The sequence below is a fragment of the Morone saxatilis genome, unplaced genomic scaffold, assembly GCF_004916995.1.
Source record: "Morone saxatilis isolate NCDOM2014 unplaced genomic scaffold, NCSU_SB_2.0 Contig20, whole genome shotgun sequence".
In the NCBI taxonomy this organism is placed as follows: domain Eukaryota; kingdom Metazoa; phylum Chordata; class Actinopteri; family Moronidae; genus Morone; species Morone saxatilis.
Genome location: NW_023339763.1, coordinates 11,128,017 through 11,150,289, shown reverse-complemented (window position 1 = coordinate 11,150,289; position 22,273 = coordinate 11,128,017). Strand labels below are relative to the sequence as shown.

At 39.0% G+C, this 22,273-nt stretch overlaps 4 protein-coding genes and 1 non-coding gene across 6 annotated transcripts in view; 1 reads left to right on the top strand and 4 right to left on the bottom strand.

The window, feature by feature from the left end:
* Nucleotides 1–320: 320 nt before the first annotated feature.
* On the top strand, nt 321–7,883 carry abhd11 (abhydrolase domain containing 11). The gene is made up of 6 exons (XM_035667187.1): nt 321–577; nt 2,428–2,563; nt 2,946–3,119; nt 3,331–3,501; nt 4,048–4,229; nt 5,762–7,883. The coding sequence occupies exons 1-6, from the start codon at nt 453–455 to the stop codon at nt 5,895–5,897; spliced, it is 924 nt and encodes a 307-aa protein (XP_035523080.1). The 5' UTR covers nt 321–452; the 3' UTR covers nt 5,898–7,883.
* Nucleotides 7,884–8,219: 336 nt separating this feature from the next.
* bicdl2l (bicaudal-D-related protein 2-like) lies at nt 8,220–13,082 on the bottom strand. Its single transcript, XM_035666021.1, has 6 exons — nt 12,406–13,082; nt 11,595–11,714; nt 11,346–11,504; nt 10,627–10,703; nt 10,369–10,489; nt 8,220–8,951 (listed from the first exon to the last, which is right to left on the bottom strand). The coding sequence occupies exons 1-6, from the start codon at nt 12,958–12,960 to the stop codon at nt 8,592–8,594; spliced, it is 1,392 nt and encodes a 463-aa protein (XP_035521914.1). The 5' UTR covers nt 12,961–13,082; the 3' UTR covers nt 8,220–8,591.
* Nucleotides 13,083–16,553: 3,471 nt separating this feature from the next.
* sumf2 (sulfatase modifying factor 2) lies at nt 16,554–19,575 on the bottom strand. Of its 2 annotated transcripts, none has more exons than XM_035666550.1 (9): nt 19,347–19,575; nt 19,109–19,256; nt 18,903–19,017; nt 18,457–18,501; nt 18,207–18,357; nt 17,850–17,905; nt 17,386–17,470; nt 17,028–17,169; nt 16,554–16,936 (listed from the first exon to the last, which is right to left on the bottom strand). In XM_035666550.1, exons 1-9 carry the CDS (start codon nt 19,450–19,452, stop codon nt 16,834–16,836), a joined length of 951 nt encoding a protein of 316 aa, XP_035522443.1. In that variant the 5' UTR covers nt 19,453–19,575; the 3' UTR covers nt 16,554–16,833. The 2 variants fall into 2 exon arrangements, with proteins under 2 accessions (XP_035522443.1, XP_035522444.1); XM_035666551.1 differs by having other exon boundaries at nt 16,795–16,936; nt 19,109–19,253.
* Nucleotides 19,576–20,574: 999 nt separating this feature from the next.
* Nucleotides 20,575–22,273, bottom strand: part of cct6a (chaperonin containing TCP1, subunit 6A (zeta 1)) — a gene marked incomplete in the record, with an annotated part of 5,818 nt that continues 4,119 nt past the window's right edge. Inside the window, 4 exon segments of the mRNA XM_035666988.1 lie at nt 20,575–20,945; nt 21,047–21,119; nt 21,311–21,413; nt 21,866–21,999. Coding sequence (XP_035522881.1) covers nt 20,873–20,945; nt 21,047–21,119; nt 21,311–21,413; nt 21,866–21,999 — 383 coding nt within the window.
* On the bottom strand, nt 22,102–22,238 carry LOC118332157. The gene has a single exon (XR_004796919.1). It is a non-coding gene; the product is annotated as a small nucleolar RNA SNORA22 (small nucleolar RNA).

The following is a 22,273-nucleotide window of genomic DNA, read 5'->3' as shown; positions in this document are numbered from 1 at the left end:
GTAAACAAAAAACTCTTAGCTAAATATAGAAAGTAGAGCAGAGAGTAGAGATAAGAATAAAAGTAAAATAAAATTCAAGTAAAATAAAATCAACACAATAAATCAAAACATAAAACCTGAGTCAAAATCCTTGTATGTGTGATTCTGATTCTGATTACCATTAAGTGACTTCAAATATATGCCCTTAGATTGAAGTCAGCTCGGTAAAGTAAAATAAATATACTGTGTGTGCTGTTTTTTTGTTTTTTTTTAGCCTGAGAGACCAAACTCAGGGTCAACACACCCCGCCCTCATCTGTGCGTCCTACGTCATCACGCACCATCAGCTGTTGACAGACCGAAGCTCCGTTCAATCTCGACCTCCGGTGCTCACCGAGTCTCTGCTGTCGCTGTGGCCGCTTTTTAAACGCACATGCTGTTTGTCGACCGCCCGGTAACGGAGCCTATGCTGCCATGAGTGCTTTGTGTCGCCTGATCCAGCGGGGACTGCTGAGCGGTCGGCCGTCGTGTCGCCTGTTTCCCGGCCAGCAGGATGTGTGCGGGGCGGCTGCACCGGTCCGGGCGGCGAGCTCGTCCAGGTATCCCCGCTAGCTCCCCGGCTATCTGATGCCCTCTGTCCGCCGCTGTTAGCGTGGACAGAGGGTGGACGTGACACCCCTGAACATTACTGATATATTATAGGCTAATATATGTCACCGTGTTGTGCATTTGCCATGGTTTTTATCGAGCTTTAATTTGACACAGTTGACATGAAAACATGACATTCAGACGTCTGGTTAGCCAGAGGGTTAACCTGCAGTCGAGCTATCAGTCCATCACACTTACAAAGAGGATTTTAGATATGGACTCTCGGTCCGGCTTTATCTTATTATTCGGCTGTGTAAATAAAACGACCATTTGCTGTCATGTGCTATATGTTATTCTATACTACATGTACGCCCCGTTACCAGTTTGTTAGATAAGCCAAGCTAAAATGAATGCTGTCTTAATACAACACCCATTTATGAATGCTACCTCCGTTAATGTTACACAAACTGCTTGTAGAGAGGGGTTTGTTTCATCCTAATGTAACATGGTGTGTATATTTTGTCCACCCATTGACACAATATTAGAAATAGGGCTGCATGATATGGTAAAAAAAAAAAAAAAACACCATATTGCGATTATTTTTGACCAATTGCGATATGATTCAGGATTAGTGGTAGTGATCATAGTAAAATCATGATTGTGTGACATTTGTTTGTGTCTGTACCAAACAAACATGGTTTCTTAAATGTGGAGAATAAGATTTGTAGGCCAGGTTCATCTCTGCAGCACTACAGTGCTTCACTATAATGCTGTTTGATGCACATTTTACCTTTTTTTTTAATCAAAAAAACTGCAGCTTATGCGATTTGGATATTGCACTTTGTCATATTTCAGTGATAATAATTGTGCAGCCCTATGAAACACCTCTCAGAAGGTAAGATTTGTTGCTGGACTGCATTAGATTTAGCTAGGTGTACCTAATAAACAGGCAACTGAGTGTATATAATTTAAAGACATTAGATGTGTGCCCAAGTTAATGCAATCCAGTGTAACATTGCAAACCCTAGAGCTGAAGTGATTAGTTGATTAATCAGTTAATTGACTCACTCATAAGATAACTATTAACTAGGATACTTCGGATAACTAATTTCTCTGTTTTATATCATTGTACATGTATTATCTCTGGGCTGCACAGTATGATAAAAACATCATATTGTGACATTACAATTGCACGATTACTGTGGGAATGATAATTTTTACATCCCAAATTGAATTTTTACTGAAGAACCTATTAAAATCGTGATGATGTGACTTTTTTTGGGGGGGTCCTGTACCAAAAGAACAAATGTGGAGAGTCAGATTTTTAGTTTCTTCAGGACTAAAGCACTTCATTATGATGCTGTAAATTTTACATTTATCAAAAGTAACTAACAGATTAATAAGTAATAGAGTTGACTAAATATTAAAGCTTCACAGAGACCATTTTAATCATGCCTATTGTATTGCATTGTATAGGTGGTCATGTGACTGTGCCCTCTATACTGTTACATTAACATCTGCAGAGGGAAATATTTAAAATCACAAAGAAAGAATAATTACTTTTCCAGTTCACACACTCAAATATATTTTTTAATAAGTTTAATATATAATATAAAGACAACTTTAAAAAAACAACGACATATATGTGTATAAATGTATAGTTACTGCTTGAATAATCTCTCCTGATATCCTGTTTGAATGGGACATAATTAGGAAAGCAAAAGACTGAAGTTTCAGCAGTTTGCAGAGTTTTATTACTTACATTAATCACTGTTCCTGTTTAAGTAGTGTTGCAAATTTTCCTCACCACAGACGTAACTGGGGAGATTTTAAACAATCAATTACTTTTTTCTCCCCCCAGTCCAGTCAACTTGACCTATGATGTCTTCGACGGGAAGGGAGAGAGCACTCCCCTGGTGTTTCTCCATGGCCTTTTTGGCAGCAAATCTAACTTCCACTCAATAGCGAAGTCCTTGGTGCAGCGCACAGGCCGAAAGGTAATGCAGCGATGAAGACATCTCACCTGTCTGTTGTTACATCAAAAACAATTCACCTTTTATGTGTCTGAGTTTGTTCTCAGTAGCCCGACACTCCACCTCATACAAAAGCATGCATGGGAACATACAATCAACCAGTGTGCTGTCAGCCATTTGATACAACTCCTCAGCAGTCTGTTGTTTTGTAATAAATACTGATAGATAAAGAAACTCATCACCTCATGTGCACAGTGCAGCCTTTGTTTGTGCTGTCTCTTCGCCTGAGCTGGGGCCAAAAGAACAACAAACAAAGTGCACGGCTGACGTAAATGTTTTTTCTGTTTCTGCTCTGTTGCTTCTTTCCCCCCATTCCAAGTGTCCTAACTGTCCTTTGTCTAGTTAGGTGCTGACTGTAGATGCCCGTAACCACGGCACCAGCCCTCACAGTCCGGTGCTGACCTATGAAGCGATGACCAACGATTTGAAACACCTCCTCGCCCAGCTGCGCATCGAGAAGTGCGTCCTCATCGGCCACAGCATGGGAGGGAAAACGGCCATGACGACTGCCCTGACGCAGGTTAGCAGTGAAAATGTCACCACGAGTTTATCGTGATGCTACAGTGCCACTGCTGGATGTCACCTGACCTTTCTCACTGTACATTCATGTCTCTCTGAACTTAATCCTCTGGTCTTCATGCTACCTACCTAGCTGTCCTGTTTCCAGTTTAGGTTTTCCCCCAATCTCTTTCCCGGCCTGTTCATCCACTCTTTCTTTTCTCTGTTTGTAGTCCAGTCTAGTGGAGAGGTTGGTGGTAGTGGACATCAGTCCAGCCCAGACATCCACGCGCACCAACTTCCGCTATTACATCCAGGCCATGCAGGAGGTGAAGATCTCCAGTGACATCCCACGTTCCACCGCCAGGCGGATGGCTGAGGATCAGCTACGCAGTTTGGTCAAGGTCAGGACTCCTTTTTTGATTTGATTGTTTAAAATAATGTCCGCTGTTCTTCAGTTAATTAAACCTGGGATGTTAGTTTGTCAGGAGTGTATTTTATTTTGTCAAGTAGTAGTTTACTGTATCTGATATTTAAACATGCAATAACTGATTTTGGCCACTTGGTAGCACCACAAACTTGACTGACATGTTATCACGTAATAAAGTTCATATGACAAGCTTGTCAGCAACCAGTTGCCTATTTACACATCCAGGAATATTAATGTCATTTATTTAGAGTTGTGTTTCTGACCACCTGATGTATGAAAGACCAATATTCACTCTGTTTTTGCTCTGTTTTTGGTCTCTACCAACTCTCTAGCTGCTAAATGCTAAATTGTGTTCACAAGCTAGTCACTAAATGTGTCTGTCTACTGTTAATGCTGAGTAGGCATTGTTCAGTCACGTGGTCCATTGTTAATATAAAAATATTTATTTTTGTTTCTTTCAAGTCAATATATATTTTTTTTTTAAATCAGTCTAGTCATAAACTGTCCTTCCCTCCCTCAGGAGCGCTCGGTGCGTCAGTTCCTGCTGACCAACCTGGTGGAGCACAATGGCCACTATGCCTGGAGGGTCAACCTGGAGGCCATCTCGGCACACCTTGATGATATTATGAGCTTCCCCAGCTTTGAAACCATCTATGAGGGACCTACACTGTTTTTGGGTGGAGCCAGTTCTGCTTATATCAGGTATAAAATACCACATACACAGACTGTTTATTTATATAGGGACTGATACATGTAGAATACTTGCTGAAAATGCTACATATTATAGCATTTATAGTCTAAGCTTATTTGCAATGCTTATGTGCAAAGAACATAATAGATTACAATGGATTATATATATATATATATATATCTATAAGAACATTTTTTAATTTAAATATATAAACCATTTAATAAAAGTCCCCCAACTAAAGTCCCAAGCTGGACTCTCTGGAGCTTTAGAAATACAATTTTGATTACATATGCAATAAATGGAAATGAGAAATTACCATAAATGTACCATTTATCTAGAAAAAATCCACCTCAACACCATAAAGTAACAGCTCTGTGTGTGAATGTGTGAACACCAGCTGTGTTTCACATATAATGAACGTGTTTTCTCTTTACTGTAGGGATGCATGATACTGGATTTATGCCAATATCTGATATTTTCCAGTTAATTTTAGGCGATTGCAGATGCTGATATATACGCATATCTTTTCAACCTAATTGCAGAAAACATCAAGTCTCTCCTGTGGTGGAATTAACATATTATTATGCCTTATTGTGAAGGGAAAAGGCTGCTGGCGTTGTTTCTTTTTGTTCTTCACAAACTTAAATTTGTAGTGTTAAAGGAATGACCGATGGTAAGCAATCACTGCAAATACAACTGTTTCGGAAACTTGATAAGACGTCCACACCGCAGACATACTTCGACGACCTCTTCGGTTCATGCACCCTCGTTTTGGGTGGCACAGCAGTTTAGGGATGTCCCAATCACGTTTTTTTTATCCCCCGATCCGATCCGAGTCATTAAATATTGAGTATCTACCGATACAGAGTCCCGATCCGATTTTCTGTTTGATAATACAGTGCGCATTGCACACTTCAAGTTACTAAAAATCAATCCATTGCTTGACAATTGAATAGCTCTGCATTGCATCAATGGACTGTTTGGTTTTGTGTTCGCCTGTACATCTCTTGCACCGATTACATTCATTAATGACTCTTTGGCTTTTTGTTTCCTGTACTTTTGTTGCACTTGCTTGAGAGTGGTTTTATGTCGGATCGCTACTGCTCTCTCCTCCGAGCAGAAGGCAGCATGTGTGTGTGTGTGAGAGAGAGCAGGAGCACTCACACAGAGCAGAGTGGAGGAAACAATCAGAGTTGATGATGAAAACAGCTATATGACAGCTGACGTAAAACAACAGATCAAATCAATAAAGCTCAGCATAGCCGATACCGATCGGTTAAAAAATGCCTTGATCAGTGCTGATACCGATCATTGAGCTCGGATTAGGACGTCCCTAGCCTAGTTACTAACTGTATAATTCTGATGTCGTTTTATCTGCATATTGGAAGAAATTGCAGATGCTAATGTTTAATTTTAAAGGCTTTATCGGCCAATACTGATGACATGCCAGCTCACTGTTCATCTTTTTCCTTTTGCCATTTCAGCACCCTGTTTTACTTGATATTCTCATTCCTACTTCTCTGTGTCTTCACTTCTTATCCAGCTCCGACGATTACCCAGAAATCCAGAGGCTGTTCCCTAGCGCTGACATCCAGTACATCCCAGACGCGAGCCACTGGATCCACGCAGATAAACCCTTAGATTTCATCAGCTCCATCAGCTCCTTCCTCCAGTCCTAGCTGCCTCCTGCCCTAGGCCCAGAACTTTTTTTATGCTCTGCACCTCTGAGTGTCCAATTTCTGAAAATGAAGGTTAGAATTCAGCAGCTTCAGCAAGCGTGAGTGCAGTCGTTAATGATGCTACTAAATGCCAACACTGGACCAAACTCACCCTTTTACAGCAGTCAGTTCTTACCTTCAAACAAACGTAGTGTAGTGTAGTTTAAGTGATTTTTTCTTTTGTTTAGTCTCTCTGCCAGACAGGTAGTGGTACTAGCTTGTATAGGTGCGTTTTCATTGAGTTTTAGATCGGCAGGTGGAAAATATCTCCAGTGCAACATATAACAGGGCTGTTTTGGAGGTGATATACTAATCCAAAGAAACTCTCATTTGCACAGTGCTTTCTTTATGTTGAAACATTAATGCCAGTCTAATAGAAACGTGGCTTTAGGCCAAGTACAATGTGGGATTGCTGAAGTGGACCAGCCGTAACATAGTTGGATATTAAAGTTTTGACAGCGCTGGAATGAAACAAATACTGTATATCTGAGAAGCTCTTCTTGGAGAGAAGTGAAGAATGAGCAAAGCAAAAATTCACGGGGGGAGAACGTGTGGGGAGGTTGGAGCTCCGCAAAGAGGCTGTAATACAGACTTTATGTGTGCAGATGGTTAGTTGTAGAAACTTATTTTAATGTCGATAATATTATTTACTTTATTTCTCACGTCCTCTCCTCTGTGTCTCTGCTGTTTGTCAGAGATAAGGGATTTACAGGTCAGTTACTTTGTCATAGACCGAGGTCATCGAGAGCTGATTATATTTTTATGTGAACATAATCCTATACGAAAACCAAGCTGAAACACTCAAATGCAGTATTCACAATCTGTTTCCTGAATGTCTCAGGTTACAACTGGATATGCTAATTATTATACACTTATACTATTCTTGTGTCTGTCTGGCAATAAGCCGTGGTAATGTTGTTGTGTCTTTGTATTTGGTCAGTCCAATCAGTGTGTTTTGATGAAACATGTTTTAGAGATTTATTATCTATATCTCACTTATCTTTACAACTGAGGCGCAAAGCTATATGGGTATCTCACAGATATATGCTGCAACATTGTATGTTGTTATCTAATCGTAATAGTGTTAATATCATTTCTGTTTTCCATGAGTTTGAATAGTACAGTCCACAGTAGTGAAACTGCCATCTGTATGAATAAGCAGGGTGTTGTAAATTTGTATGTGCCTCTTTTGTCAAGAGCTCCTTTTCCATTTCTGTAAAACTTGATTTGAAAAAAAACAAAAAAACACTTTTATTCTACAATAATAACTAGACTTTAGATTGGCAGCTGGGTTGCCAGTTATGTGTGAATTTTCTTAAAGGAAGCTTAACAGATGAGGGTATATCCCTTCATGGCGCTAGATGTTTACTACAATCAGTGTTTTATGTTCATTTGATGTGAATACAGAAGTCTAGAAGGCTTTAAATGACCAGAATTAAGTTAAGTGAAACTCTCCTTTATTTTATTCTTTTTGTAAAGCTGCAGTTAGTGGAGAAGGACCCCGTCGTCCTCCTCAACCACAGGACCGACTTGTCTTGTTGCACAATATGCATAGATTGTTGGGGGGCATCGCTGACATTTGAATGCAGGCCCTGCTTCAGCTTCTGGAGTGTTGCAGTAGGACAAGAATATGTAAGGGGAACTCTGTGTCAACAATATAGAAAAGTGAATTTATTGAATCACATTGAAAAAGCTGTTTGAAGATTGTAATCATCTGTTCAGGATTGTATATTGTTTCACTATGAGCATGCCTTTTCTCTTGTCATCAGATGTACCTTTGCTGTGCTATATACGTCTCAATTTGTTGAACATGTTGCCACAATGTTGGCACTCATTATAGATAATGCCATATATAAATTTTAAATGTGTGCAAGATGCATATAGGTAGAGTTGATGATATACTATTGAAAATGTACAAACTAATATTATACAATAAAATGGCAAAACATCTGCAACAGTGTGTATTCTTTTTCCTTTTGAATCTTGAAAAAAGTGCAGCTAATGATGGGTTGTAAGAGATGTAGTGACTCATCATAAACTGCAGTCTGACTCAGCAGGAAATGTATAAGTTTCATTTATTTACAATATAACAACAGTCAGGAAATTAAGTGTAAGGCATTACAGTATTAAGAAATGACATGGCTCATTCATAATCACAGCTATATTTCATAGATACACTGAATGAGTCAAATATCCAGAGCACATTTCACAAGAATACATTAAGGAGCCCTTCCAGACATGTTTTTTTAAGACATAATAAATACTCTGTATGGTATGATTGTGTAATATAAAAAAAAAAACTTGTTAAAATTACTTCAACTTATAAAAAGGAATCTATGAATATGTAAATATTATTCCTTCGTGTGTGACTACTGGACACCAGATGTCTCCCAATTCAGTGAAGAGTTCGTTCGTGATGTAAGTTGCATGTAGAACAACGATCGACTTCCAAAACTAGTTGTGATCAGCTCGTATGTACACGTCTTAAACTCAGACTTAAGATGTAAAAACAGCCTTCTAGTGTCAAACCTCATTCTGCACAGTGAAGTTTAAACTACCAAGTGACAATAAGCGAAACACATTATTGACTCAAGGGGGACTTTAAATTGTTGTGCTTCAGAATGAATGTACTTAAAGTGCAAAGTTGTCACTGTTTCAATCAAGTGATACAACCTGGAAGCCACTGTGACCCCTGCCCCACTCTGAATCCTGTCCCGCTGCATCCTGGTCTCCTTGACGACTGGTCTTGTTCCTCTTCAGCTTGTCCCTCCAGTTGCGTTGGAAAGGGGTAGAAGGAGGCGTGGTTGGAGTTGGAGCAGCAGAAACTGCAGATCTGGAGACAAAGATCTGGCTTGAGTTGGTTGTGGGAGGTGCAGCTGTAGGTATGCTGGCCGGCCGCTGGATGGGAGGTTTGTTGTTTCTCCTCAGGATGCCCAGGCGGGAGGGCTTCTTCTGGGCCTGCTCTGCCTGCTGCTGACTCTGCAACTGCTGGTGGAGGATCAGCTGAACGTCCTCCTGAAGCAAGGAAAACAAACAGGCTGTCAGAGCACAAGAAATACTCACTTAAAAGAATCTGCAACCCTCAAAAATCTGCAAACCAGTTGATGATGATAAGGGAATGTCTGAAAGAGAATGTGTGTGGGAATGTGGTGATCGCCCCCGGGTTTTAAATCAATGAGAGTTGTCGATCTGCTTTCAGAGCCAGTGCACACCTGAGTGCTAAGGAGTGGAAAGGGTGGCTTATCAAACGCAGCAGACAACAACGTCACTGTTTCACTGTAACAGTCAGCTAGCTAATAGGACCAATATTACATATATATGTATATGAATTATAATTCAAGTTTAGGTTTACCTAAAATAGAAGGTGGCTGGAATATTCATAATTATATGTTTACCACAAATTTGGAAATTGCTAATTCTAGTGTGTGTTTTGGCGACTATTTTGGTTTATATTAGATTACACCATCTCAAATTCTTAATGCTTTGCCTCCTTTAGTTAGTTATAATATGATATATGATTTTTTAATTTGTGATATTTGATTTTTAATTTACAGAAACACTGGATTTGTACACAATACACACTATCACAGGTATAGTGTGTGGGTTTTTTTGGGTCAGTGTTGCATTTTATAATTTCTATATTAATATTATATTTATATATTATTATTACCTATCTTAGTTCAGCTTTTCTTGTCCTTGTTTTTAGCTTTATATCTATTTATATCTTCCTGAAACATTAGATTCTGTGATTTTAGATACATTTTCCGATCACACTGACCCCAGTATACAGCTTTCCCCACCAGTAGTAAGCCAGAAAAAAACAGTGGCGATATGATTTTTTTGTCAATAACAAAATAAATCCTTGTGATACTAAAACATGAAAAACTTCTCTATTTTCAGTAGTTTAGATAAAATCAGTTTGGAGTTTAGAGTATTAAACTGAAGTACACGCTGCTGCTCCCACCAGTAAACTTGACAAAACACTTGCAAAGTGCAGTGCGGTTTCGGTTAGACACTGCAGGGAGCCAAGAGCTCAGCAGATGAACACACTGGCCTGTGGCCAAAACACTGTGGCAGGATACCAGCTGGCAGTACTTTACTGCATATACTGAATGTAATGTGTGTGAATTTTAATTGTGTTTCACAGCTGAACACATTCTGTGCTCTGAAAGTACACGTGTGTACAAAACACTAATTATGTGTGTGTTGTGTTGTGTGTGGGTGTGTATACTGTGTGTCCTACTTATTCTAGATTACTTGGGCTAAGTCACACATATTTCAATTTTCCTACTGGCTTTTTTTGCACGATATTTACATTTATGTTTTAGCTGTTAATTGTTAAATGGTCACACCCTCCCTTTCTACATTCCCTTTCCTAGTTTATTCACTTCTGTTTTGTCTCTGTTAAACATTAAACTCGACTCAGGTTTACCTTCCAGGCCTCAAGCTCCAGCGAGAGCTCCAGACGTTTCTGCACGGCCTCCAGCAACTGATTGTTCAGCAACATCATCTCTGTTTTACTCCGCAGCAGCTCGGCCTCCATCGCCTTCTTTCTGCACAGCAGTGACAGAAAGAATGACACACTCCTCAAAATAGATCCTACATCTTTCAACTTCCTTTTTTCCCCCTCAAATCTTTATTTGTCATTTAGAGGAGAGTGTGACTGTGTTCGTGATGTGTGCGTACTCACTTCTCTATGGCCTCATCTCTGTCACACAGCGCCTGCTGGAGAATAGCACTGTCCTCTGCTGCTTTCCCAGATTTCAGCTTTTGAATGAACAAACAGGAGAGGCAGGTTATGTTTTGTCACAAATTCTTGTTGTTATCAGCCTTTAACATCACTGACTTCACTCTCTCTTTTCTGTATTTTAACAGGATTCAGACACCTTGTGAATTTCCCTTACATACAGCAAATACCAAAAAGACTCACATTACTGATCAAGTCACTCGTAAACCTGTCAGGCCACATAGCTGAGCTGTAACACCTAATGGTCTGTCAGGGAAATAATGAGGGAAATGATTCATCTGGAGTGCACGAGCGTCTCTCACATGAGTGTATATATGTCTGTACAGTATTCAACCACTTTGTTGATAATATAAATTCCTTGCTGTTGTCCAAAAATATATTCATGACTCTTCTATAATTTGCAGGTGAAGTAATCTTTAAATAAGGCACTATGGATCAAGTTAATATAGTCAGATTTTAAATAGAAATTGAAGATAAAACAGTTTCTACATGTAAATATTTGGCCACCTTTGTCACCTGTACACCTTTCCTTTATTTATATGTGCAAAACAAGCTTTCTTCTGGGTATCATGCCCACTAAAATAAACTCAAAATGAGATTGCAGGAGTAGAGTACATGATAAGAGTAAGGAGCTTTATTTGATTGTGGGTGTTGGCCTTCACCTGTTTGGTGTGGCCGATAGCCAGATGTCGGGCCACATTCTGCAGCTGGGCCAGAGCGGCGTCCAGGTGGTTTTCACCATGAGCGTTTTCAAGCGGGCCGGACTCTGGCTCCGTCAGTGGGTGCAGCAGTCGCAGAACAGACAGGACCTCCTCTGTGACCTGGGATAGTAATAAATAGAATTAAATAATAATAATCCTGCAGAGCTGGGCAGACATACACTATATCCTGGTGCTGTGTGTAACCTTTACCCTCTCTCTGTGTTGGCTCCAGCCCACTCCTTCTCTGCTCTCCTGTAGTTTGTCCACCTGGGCTTTAAGTTTGATGCTTCGTCTCCGAGACAGCTCCACTTCTCTGCGTACCTCTTTGAGCTGCAGACAATAATATAACATCAGTTCATTTTAACAACCAATTTTTTGCTGTGAAGATAATTGTAGGCCCGCACACATAAAGTGCTAACTCATGACACTTTTACACAATGTAAATAGAAACTGCTAATCTAGATTCCTGGTGGTGAAACTGCAGACAAGAAATCCAGTCGTACCGGCTGAGTTGTTATTCAGCACTTGCAAACACTGAAAATATGCACAAATGAACTCATTCATAGAAACATTCAAAGACACGCCAAGATAACTGAACAATGGAAATTCTTAAACATAAAGTATGAGGCATCAAATCATCACTGTTTCCATCTTTACACTCATGACCACAAATCAAGCCCTGTCGTCATCAGGTGATAGTGTCCTGTACAATCAAGTTGTTACAAACTGAGGTTTACTGCGCTCTGACGTCAAACTCATTTTGATCATAATTCATTATGTTGATGGCCATGATTTCTTGGTGGTGTTCTAGGAACAACTTTGTATCTTTCATTTTGTGCTTTTTGCAAATGCTTGCTACACTCCCGAGTGAAAGTCAGAGTATAATCCTCCCTGTATAACAGGTTTCATTGTTTGACAAGCCTGTTTGTAGCAGAATAAATTTAAGTTCATGCCCTGTAAAACATGGTGAACAATCTCGCTCTCATTTTAAATGAACATTAAAAAAGACTGTTATCCCTACTGTCTCTGAGACATGTCCCAGTGTCCGACGTCTGCAGAGAGTCCTGCCGCTCCTGATCAGGTCTGGTAATGTCCCGTCTATGTAGTCCCTCTGCATGGAGCTCCCATCTTCACCGGCTGCTGATTTTGAGGAATCACCTTTCCCCTTTGAGGTCAGTTCACCTGGAATGTCTTTATCCTCAGACGGTGAGTTGCTGTTGTCCTCGTCAACCAGCTCCTCTTCACCCACATCTTTTAGATTCAACTCAGTGATGAGGCATGAGTTGTTAAAGGGCAGCAGGTCAGCACCGTGTTCTTCTGGGTCATCAGAAACCAAATCCTCTTGCTCTGTGACATCTTCAGGTTCCTCTGGATCTTCTGATTCTGGTAGAGTCACAGAGACTTTTGCTTCTGGATGTCCTGGCAGAACTGTAGGTCGGTACGGTAAATATAGGCTCCTGAGCGAGCCCGACTGTCTGTCCTCCAATCTGTTCAGGGAGGAGTAGAGCTGCTCACTGGTGGTGATTCGGGGCTTCAGCCTCTCGTTGAGGGCTGAGAAAGACTGAGTGTAGTCCATGATCACCTTGGTAGTAGTCGCAGGCAGAAGTAGAATCAATTAAACCACCTGCAGATACTGTCAGGTAATAAATAAACATGGAGGAGCGAGAGGAAGACAAAAAACCCAGAGGAGGGAGGATAACAAACAGAATGTCTCCAAACTCGTTTTTCCAGAACGGTGTGCGTCCTCACAGGGACATGACATGACATGATGTGATGTCACTGGAGGCTGTGGCTTCATGTGGCCCGTCTGGGTTTTCTTCCTCCTTTCAGTTGCTACACAAACACATGACGTGCAAACATACCACAGCTGCGGGGGAACAAAGGGAGGAGGGCTTTTGATCCTTTGACACAATCAGATTATTCAGGCTTGACGCATAATGCCAAATTTAAACAGCTCTTTTACCAAGCAACTCAAATATAAAAAGCAATAATAATAATACAGACGGCGTCAAAGCAGTTATACAATGAAGGCAAGTTCAATGTTCGGTGGTGGAAGAAGTATTCACACTAATAGCACACAGAGTTGTCCACTACAGGTAAAACTCCTGCATTCAGGACTTACTACTTACTTAAGTAAAGTTTGTAAGTATTGTCATCAAAATTGACTTAGAGTTTTAAAAGTAGTACTCCTTATACAGAAAAATGATCCCTATATATATATATCAACATATTCTTGTAGAACTAAAAACTGCAGTTTTCAGCTTCGTGACAAGGGATTTTCCAGCTTCTCCGGGGATTGTTTTTTTGTTTTTTTAATTTAGGTTAAGAAGGAGGAGTATTTCCCCAACCCACAAAGGAACATTTAATCAAGTTTATCTGAAATATTCTAATTTAAAATCACCAAGTTTGGAGACACATAGTTTTCACGGGACAGGAAAGGATGAAAGCTGTCAGACAAATGTAAACTAAAACATATAATAATTGCCTCTGAGATGAAGAGGAGAAGTATTATAGAGTTGCATGTAATAGAAATACTCAAGTTAATACTTAACTTGGTGCTAAAGTACAGTAATTGAGTAAATGTACTTAGTTACATTCCATCAATCTCTATGCCATAACATAGAAGCCTTTTTCCTTTGGTTTAAACAACAACATGTACAGCATCAAAACCACAGACTATTATTACACAGTTATCGCTGCGGCTTTACTGCTTTGGGGAAAACACCAGTTGTAGTCATTTCTTGCAGTTAAATAAAGAAGGTAATTTTTGATGACAAACCTTCCGTATACATGTGCAGAGATGAGACAGTGACACATCAACACATCTTATTTTATAACTGAATACTTGCCAATGTCTTTGAGTTGCAGGAAGCAGGAAGAATAGAGTTGAAAAGCTGATTTGATTTGAAGGTTGCAGCCAAATTACAGCAAAAAGGCACCACGGTTATCAGACATTTCACTGCCAATTTCACTTTCCTGTTGTTTATTTCCTTATTATGAGGGCCACATAATGTTCATAACTTTAATTCTAGACCTAGTTTTAGTCCTGAAGCAGCAGGAAGAAGTGGCTCACGTTTGTGTTGTGTGGATTTATGGTTAGACGTGTTATCAGCGTCCTTATTAAAGCGGTGTACTCAACCTTTTGTACTGCACAATTTGCACACCCTTTTGCAGGAAGTAGGTCACCACCTACACCATTCAGACAGGTGGACCCACTCATCAAAGTAAAAGTGTTGATTCTCTATTGTGATCTTTAATAATTTACATTTTATTCTTAATGGGTCAAACCTAATTAGTGTGTGTAGGAAACCCTTTGTCTGTGCCAGTATTTATAGATCAGGCGCTATTGTATTATCACTGCAATGAAACAAACATGTCTCAACAAGTCATTTAGTCTTCAGCCTTCAAGACTTTCTGCCAGTGTAGTGAGAGTATATCACCAATACCCAGGGTTGTTTTCAGTAATATTTTAGGGATGATAGTTAATAACAGTACAGAATAAACTTATTCTGCAACTTCTCTGCAAGAAACTATATAAAAAAGAAGACTAACCCTCAATTTTTTTTAAAACAGGTTGATTTAGATTCAAAACAACTGAAATATTGTCACATTTGATTTTGTTGAATTGATTTTAGTTTGGCATATTTTTATGATGTATTTCATTTTACTCTTAAATCCTGTTTATATGTGTATTTTATATTATCTTGTTCATTTACACCTGTTTTCTCTTATCAACTTTTATGTCTTATGTAAATAATTCTGCCTTGTTATTGAAAGGTGCTAAACTTGCCTTGATTGTTTTGTTTTTATTAAAGCAACTTTACTTTAGCCCTCAAACTTACTTCGATGAAAACATTTTGGGGAACAAAGTATTGGCTTCCTTGCTGAAAGTTAGATGACAAGACTGATACCACTCTCATGTACAATAGCTGCATATGAAACTACAGCCAGTAGCTGCTTAGCTTAGCATAAAGGCTGGAAACCTGCTTACTAGAACCTCAAAATGTACTAATTAACCGGCTGTATCTCATTTGTTTGATCCATAAAATCTAAATCCAAAGTATAAAAACAACTATTTCTGTTTTACGTGAGGTTTGTGCCAAACTATTTTTTGGCTAGGAGCAGTAACTCAGCTGGTTGCCTGGCAACTACTCAGAGCCAAGAAGCCTGTCACACAACAACCTGTAAAAGTGAAAACGGTAGGTATTCAACAAACAAGATACAGTTAATTAGTGCACTTTAAAAGGTGCTGGTAGGTATGTTTTGTTACCTGGACAAAGCTAGGCTAGTTGTTTACCCCGTTTCCAGTCCTCATGCTAAGCTAGTGTAAACGCTCCACCAGGAAGCAAATATGTCTTTTTTTTTTAACTTTTGCTTTAAACTTTTCTTCCTCTATTGTAGGTTTGAAAACAAATCTTTAGGATGGAAGAATCTGCAAGCATCCAAAACACGAATGTAAATCCCTATTAAGTGTATTGTATTAACAGTTTCACATGATGATACCAATGTGGGGACCAAATGTGGGGATGTTCAGATTTAAGAAGTTTGTTAAGAAGAATAAATTAGAATTCAAAGATATTGAAAGTAATAATTAATTCACAGAGAAATTCACGCCAAGATAACTTACAACTAACTGATAACTTATCTATGTGCTAAATTTCCAATTAAAATTGCAACACTTGTATGTTACAAGAACAAAACTGCCAGCTCTGATTTTTGCCTTGAATAAATATTTGTCAATGAAAGAATCCACTTGCAGAATATTTCTGCATTGTGTGTGGCCAGGTCAAAAGTACTCAATCATTTCCTAAGAACAGAAACAAGGCTTGTCATTATACAGTTATTTGACAGTTTAGATAAAACTTCCTAGCTGTGGTGTTCAACAGAATCAGTCCAATAAACACTCAGTTGGCCACTTGTGATGGGAAAGTAAACAAAAAGACAAAGACAGGATTAGAGGAGGCCGTGACTGAACCGAAGGACCAATTTACTCTCCACTCACATAAAAACACTCAACAAAAGACAGATCCCAGCATATAGAAGGAAGACTGCTGACTGAGTGTCCTATTTCTTCTATTCAATGACACGTGTCTGTAAAATGATCAGCATGAGACTTTTATTGTTTCGAGGTGTGACGTTACGAAAACAACAGTAACAAGGAACTTTTCATGGGGTTTTTTTGTAAATGATTTATTTCTTGAATGTTAGCAGTATTAGTATATTTGTGTTAATTCTTTATCAAATTCATAAAAAAAATTCTAAGTTCTCCACAGGAGAAAAATCATTAATATTCATTGTTAGTCATTAATATTTAATTGGTCCCTTCCTTCCTTTTTTCTTGTTCTGTGTCAACCTGAAAGTCATCAGATCCATGAGTAGCACCTGAACTATGTTGGTTCAAATGAAGATTATTGTTGTTCTCTTCATATTTTTGACTTCCGGTTTGTTGCTACAGTTCAGTTTTTTCTTTTTTCTTCCCTTGTTTCTGTCCATCACTGGCAGCACACCTGAATCCCAGGTTATCAGAGGCAGAGTCAGGAGTGTTTCCCATTCTGCAGGACACACAATCAAAACAGTGATGCACACTTGGTCTGTGGGCTCAGAGTCGGAAAATACTGTGTTTTGTTTTTTTTAATAACTCACCTGGTTGTGATTCGTGCTTTATGATTGGCTGAACCGTCCACTGTGTCGATCCAGGAGGCTCCACGCAGCACGTACATTGGTCGGGCTCCTGGAAAAGGTGTGGAAGTCCATTCCCATGTGTTTCCCATCATGTCATAGAGTCCTTCAGGAAGAATCAACATCGTTCTTATAATATTAAGAAACATACAGTACAGCAAGAATATGATGAAACCATCAGAACCAAGAGCACCTCAGACTGGTTTTAATACATTTAAACATCCCTTTCTATCTAATGCTTTCAACTAAAGACATATCTGTTACCATGTAGTACTTCTAATATTATATTATCTCATTGAGGCTTTATCTAAGGGACAGTTACCATAACTGTTCTGGGGAGGAAATGCTGTGACAGGAGAGATGCCGTGGTATCCATCCTCTGCAGTGTCTTTATCTGGAAACGACCCCTAAAAACATACAGACAAAATGTACAGGAAAATTTGTATTAATGCTTTCATGTGAACACGTTTTTTAAGAGAAAGTGTGACAACATAAAATATCTATACATATTTATTGATTTAAAGAGTAAAATCGTACAAAACTCATTTTACTGCAAGATTTTTGTGGTCCCTCACTTAATACAATTAGCAATACAGGCAAGTCATGAAGTTCTATTAAGAAACAACAACAAAAAATCAGTTTGCACCCACATTTATATCTTTAGCTCAAGAAAAAAGTGTCATTATCTGCAGAAATGCATCATATGTGAACCCCCAGTCAGAGCATCCTATGAGGACAATAATAACTGAGCTAATGCTACAGCAACATGTATTATTGTAGACTGACCTGCCACAGGTTGGTTCTGTTGGCCTGGAACTTGTTTCCCCACGGATAAGCTCGACCTGGAACACAAAACACAGGGAAGAGATAAGAGGAGAGCAAACCCTTGAATTATATTCCAGGTATTCAGCATGGGGGTCATGAAAACTGGTCCCTCCTTCTTTCTTTGTTGACTCATGAAACACAACGTTCAGGGCAAATTTAACTCTTTAATTCAGATGAGCTGCAGACTTTATTTAAACACCGTTACAACTCTGTTTAATGGGTGTCAGTCGAGGGTAGACATGAACAAACTGTCAAAAAGCTACAAAACTCATCACAATGATGGCACATAATAGTATTCTGTGCTTTCAACGTGTGTACCTTGCAGCCCCCCACGTGCAGCCCACTCCCACTCCTCCTCAGTAGGCAGTCTCTTGCCCTTCCACTGGCAGTAGGCCCGAGCATCGTTCCAGCTCACCTGAACCACTGGGAAACCCAGACGCTCACGAATGCCTGAACCAGGTCCTGCAGGCTGAGCAGCAGAGGATCAAAGCAGTGAAAGACAGGCAATTAAGGCATGCTAGAAGATCAACAAAACAAAACAAAAAAAAAAAAATGGAAAAGATCTCACCTGTCTCCAAAACACCCGTTCTATAGGCAACCACCAAGGAGCAGACTGGATGGGAAAGAAGAGTAAAGAGTTCAAAGTTATTTACAGTCAAATGGCAATCACAGTCCCTAGAGTCTATTACAACAGTGTAACAGCCAAATGTTCATTCGTAATGATTCATATTTTATTTGTTAAGTAAAAAAATAACTACGAACTATCAAATAAAGTAGTGGAGTAAAAAGAATATTTCCCTCTGAAACACTGTAGAGTAGAAGTACAAAGTATAAGTAAATAAAGTGCAATTACTTAATTAAAATACAAGTGTAGCAGCACATGTAGACATTTAAAAGAAGCCACAAACAAGGAATATTTCTTGATAAATGTTATACATGATTTGCCAATTGATGTCAAACTAACAATTACTTCATTTTTTTTAATTCCTGAATTAAAAATTAAAATCCCAGTACCTCAATTCTCTGTGTGACTTTGCTCTTCAGCTCTTCTGACACGAAGTCTTGAAACACAAAACTCCAACCAAACGTCTCGGCTTCCGTTTTGTACTTCTGAGTCCTCACAAAGTCTCTGTGGTGAACAAAGGCCAAGTCAGCAAGTTACCACATTATGTTTACCTTCTTATCAAAACACCACAATACGAGATTTACGGTTTTATCACCTGAAATCAGCGTTAGTGACGGGGTGTGTGTCTAATCTAAAAGGCTGCAGCTCGACCTCCTTAGTGGGGGACTCTCCATCTCTCCCATCAGCTGCACTGGTTCCCATTAACATCTTTCCTCCTGGGATTTTCAGCATCTCCTCTGCTGCTGGGAGTCAGGAGGAAACTGTTCTCCGTCACGCTGATACAATATTAATACAATGTCTGTTCAGAGATGTAGAAATATGTGATTTCTTACCCGCCACTGTCAGTAAAAACACCGCAGTTACCCAGGATACTGTCTGAAGGGCCATGGTGGACGAGCTGGTTTTAACTGTCAATTTAACATTGTTTGTATTTTGCATATAAGTATATATGCGAATGTAAAGTTTAAGATTTAACTATCGACAGAATTTAATCAAACTTCAATCTAATGTTCACTTCACATTTTTCTCGTCTCTTCGGAACAATTTCACCGTCGCAACGGAAATAAGTTCAACATAAAACAAGTTCCGTGTAAAATAAAAAAAAAGGTTCCGCTTTATTTTAAACTTAAACTTGTTAATTAGTTGTTTTTTTTTTTGTCTTCTCCCGATACTATAGCATACACTAAATACAACACAAAAATTTACAATAATTAATTAAATAAAACAATGTTTGCCATTTCACCTTAATCCACCCGGAATTATATCCATGAAACACTTAAAAAGACAAACATCATTCAATCTGCAGTCTTAGTTTGTTTAGGTGAACGAGTTAATATATAATAATGTGCCACTAAAACGATCCATCAAGCTATGTAAACAAATCTCCCCCTTAATAAGTACATTTGTAAATGTATTTTCATCTTATTTAAAGCCTTGAGAAAGATGAACGACTATAAGTCCAAGTTTATAAAAAAACTACAATCTAAAATAAGGTTTTATTATTCATTTACATGCCTTTAAAAATGATTTCATGTTTATATAAATGGACTCCCAGTAGTTTTATTTTGAAAGCTTGAAATGTAAATTAAACATGTATCATAAGTTTGTATCTTCACTGTTGTGCAGTGGTAGAAATATTATAGAAGCTCTAAAGTAGCAACAGATAAGTCTTAGAAAAATTGTTAGTCATAATATATACAATCACTAATGCATTCATATACAACAGGCATTTTAATTTTGCAGTATGTGGAGAACCCATTCAATTAGCTATAATATACTGTTTTCTTTTGTAAGCTTTTGTTTTGAGTAATCTGCATCTGTACATTAATTTTAGTGGAGTAAAAAGCTGAATATTTCATTTTAAATTGCAGAAAATGGAAATGCTGAAGTCCAAGTGCCAAAAACAGCACTTGCGTATTTAAATTACATTCCACCACTGGCTGTATTTTACTGTTTAAATAGTTTCTAAAGAGAGATTTCTAAATTTGAACACCCAGTTTATCTCAAGAGCTGCATTTTATAGATCACTTTACTCTTCAAAAAGACAAAAACAAACCAATCTTTCAAGAGCCAAGAAAACCTTTAATGGGTAGAAACAAATCTGAGTGGCAGAGGTCAGTGCTTTTAACAAAATCTCATAAATAAACCAATCAGAGGAAGGCGTTGACAAATCCATGAAAAAAAAAACATGACTAGCATAACATTGATTTCTGAGAGACGCTGTGATGAATGCCGCGGTGTTTAGAGAAGGCTGTCCATCAGACTAGGGGGCTTCAGAGCGGGAACACGTTGACTGAACCGTTCGGTAAACAACTATCCCTGTGAGGACGAAGACAGCTGCAGCTTCTTCAGTTGACCTTTAACCTTTGAGTGAAGACATTCCAGCTCGCATGATCTCATCCACCAACAAGATGTTGCTGGCAATCACCGTGCTGTAAAAGGAATAAAACACGTAAGAGATTGAAGAGACAATGCACCGGGAACGTTTCAAATATTCCACTGGCCTTGTAGAGTTTGAGATGTGTGAACTCACCATGAATGAAGAAGCTGTTTCTTAACGCTGTAATTATCCCAAACACCTGCTTCTCCTGCCACCATGGGCTCCCCTGAAAAACAGGATTCAAGATTGTGATTTAAGAGCATTATAACCCAACCAGGGAGGCTAGCTGCTGCTTTTGAAAAATTAAAAAAAGACGTTGTGATGCATTGTAATTGACTTAAAATACATTGCGTAATACAATCCTCTCTCTCTCTCTCTCTCTCTCTCTCTCTCTATAAACCCTGCTGTGGTTCTGACCTGTGTCGAGGTCTACTCCAACTAGCTGACCAGACTCTTTGTACTCCGTCTGCAGCTTCAGCAGGGTCTCCTGTGGGTCATAGCCAGAGTTCTGGGCCAAAACCTACAAAGGAAGATGCAGAATTAAAATCAACGGAGGCTGATAACAGTGTGAATTCTCACAGATAACAAATCAGTTTTGACTTTCCTGTCTAATGGTAAGCAAGAGGAGGAGGACAAGAGATATTATCAGTAGCACTACACAGTAAAGCTGCAAATAACGATTATTCTTATTATTGATTTCTGATGATCATTTCCCCAAGGTGTCATCCTCAAACGTCTTGTTTTGTCCACATCCCCATACATATTCAGTTAACTGTCACAGAGAACTAAAGAGACCAGAAAATAATCAATCAACATTCGAGAAGCTGAAATCAGAGAATTTGATTTTTAAATTGTAGTTGCCGATTAATTTAATAGCTGACAACTGATTGTAGTAGATCTACAATACAAAAGCAAGAACACCTTAGGATAAAGAAACACTGAAAGTCTGCAGGAGAAATATAAATCCTTCACCTTGGGGATGACTAAAAGAGCATCTGCAAATGCCTGGACTCCCAGCTGGGCTCTGCCTTTCACATTGGGCTTGTGTTTTACCAAAGCGTCCGCCACAGCCACCTCGAATGCACCTGCACCGGGCACGACGCTACCTGAAGAGACAAATACGAAAAGAAAACACTCAGATGCCTCAGCTCAGCAAGACAAGACTGGTTAAAACAAACTGAATCGAAGTAAAACAATAAGCTTGGGGAGTTTGTTCTGATCAGCTGAATACATGTAGGAGAGACGGAAACTCTCGTAATGCAGAGGAAAAGACCAGAGTCACTGTAGCACAGACATAGTGGACCAGGGAGAGCCATGGTAGCATCCCTGGGTGTTCGCTGTGCAAATGAGACCAACTACATTTTACAAAAGAAGAAATAA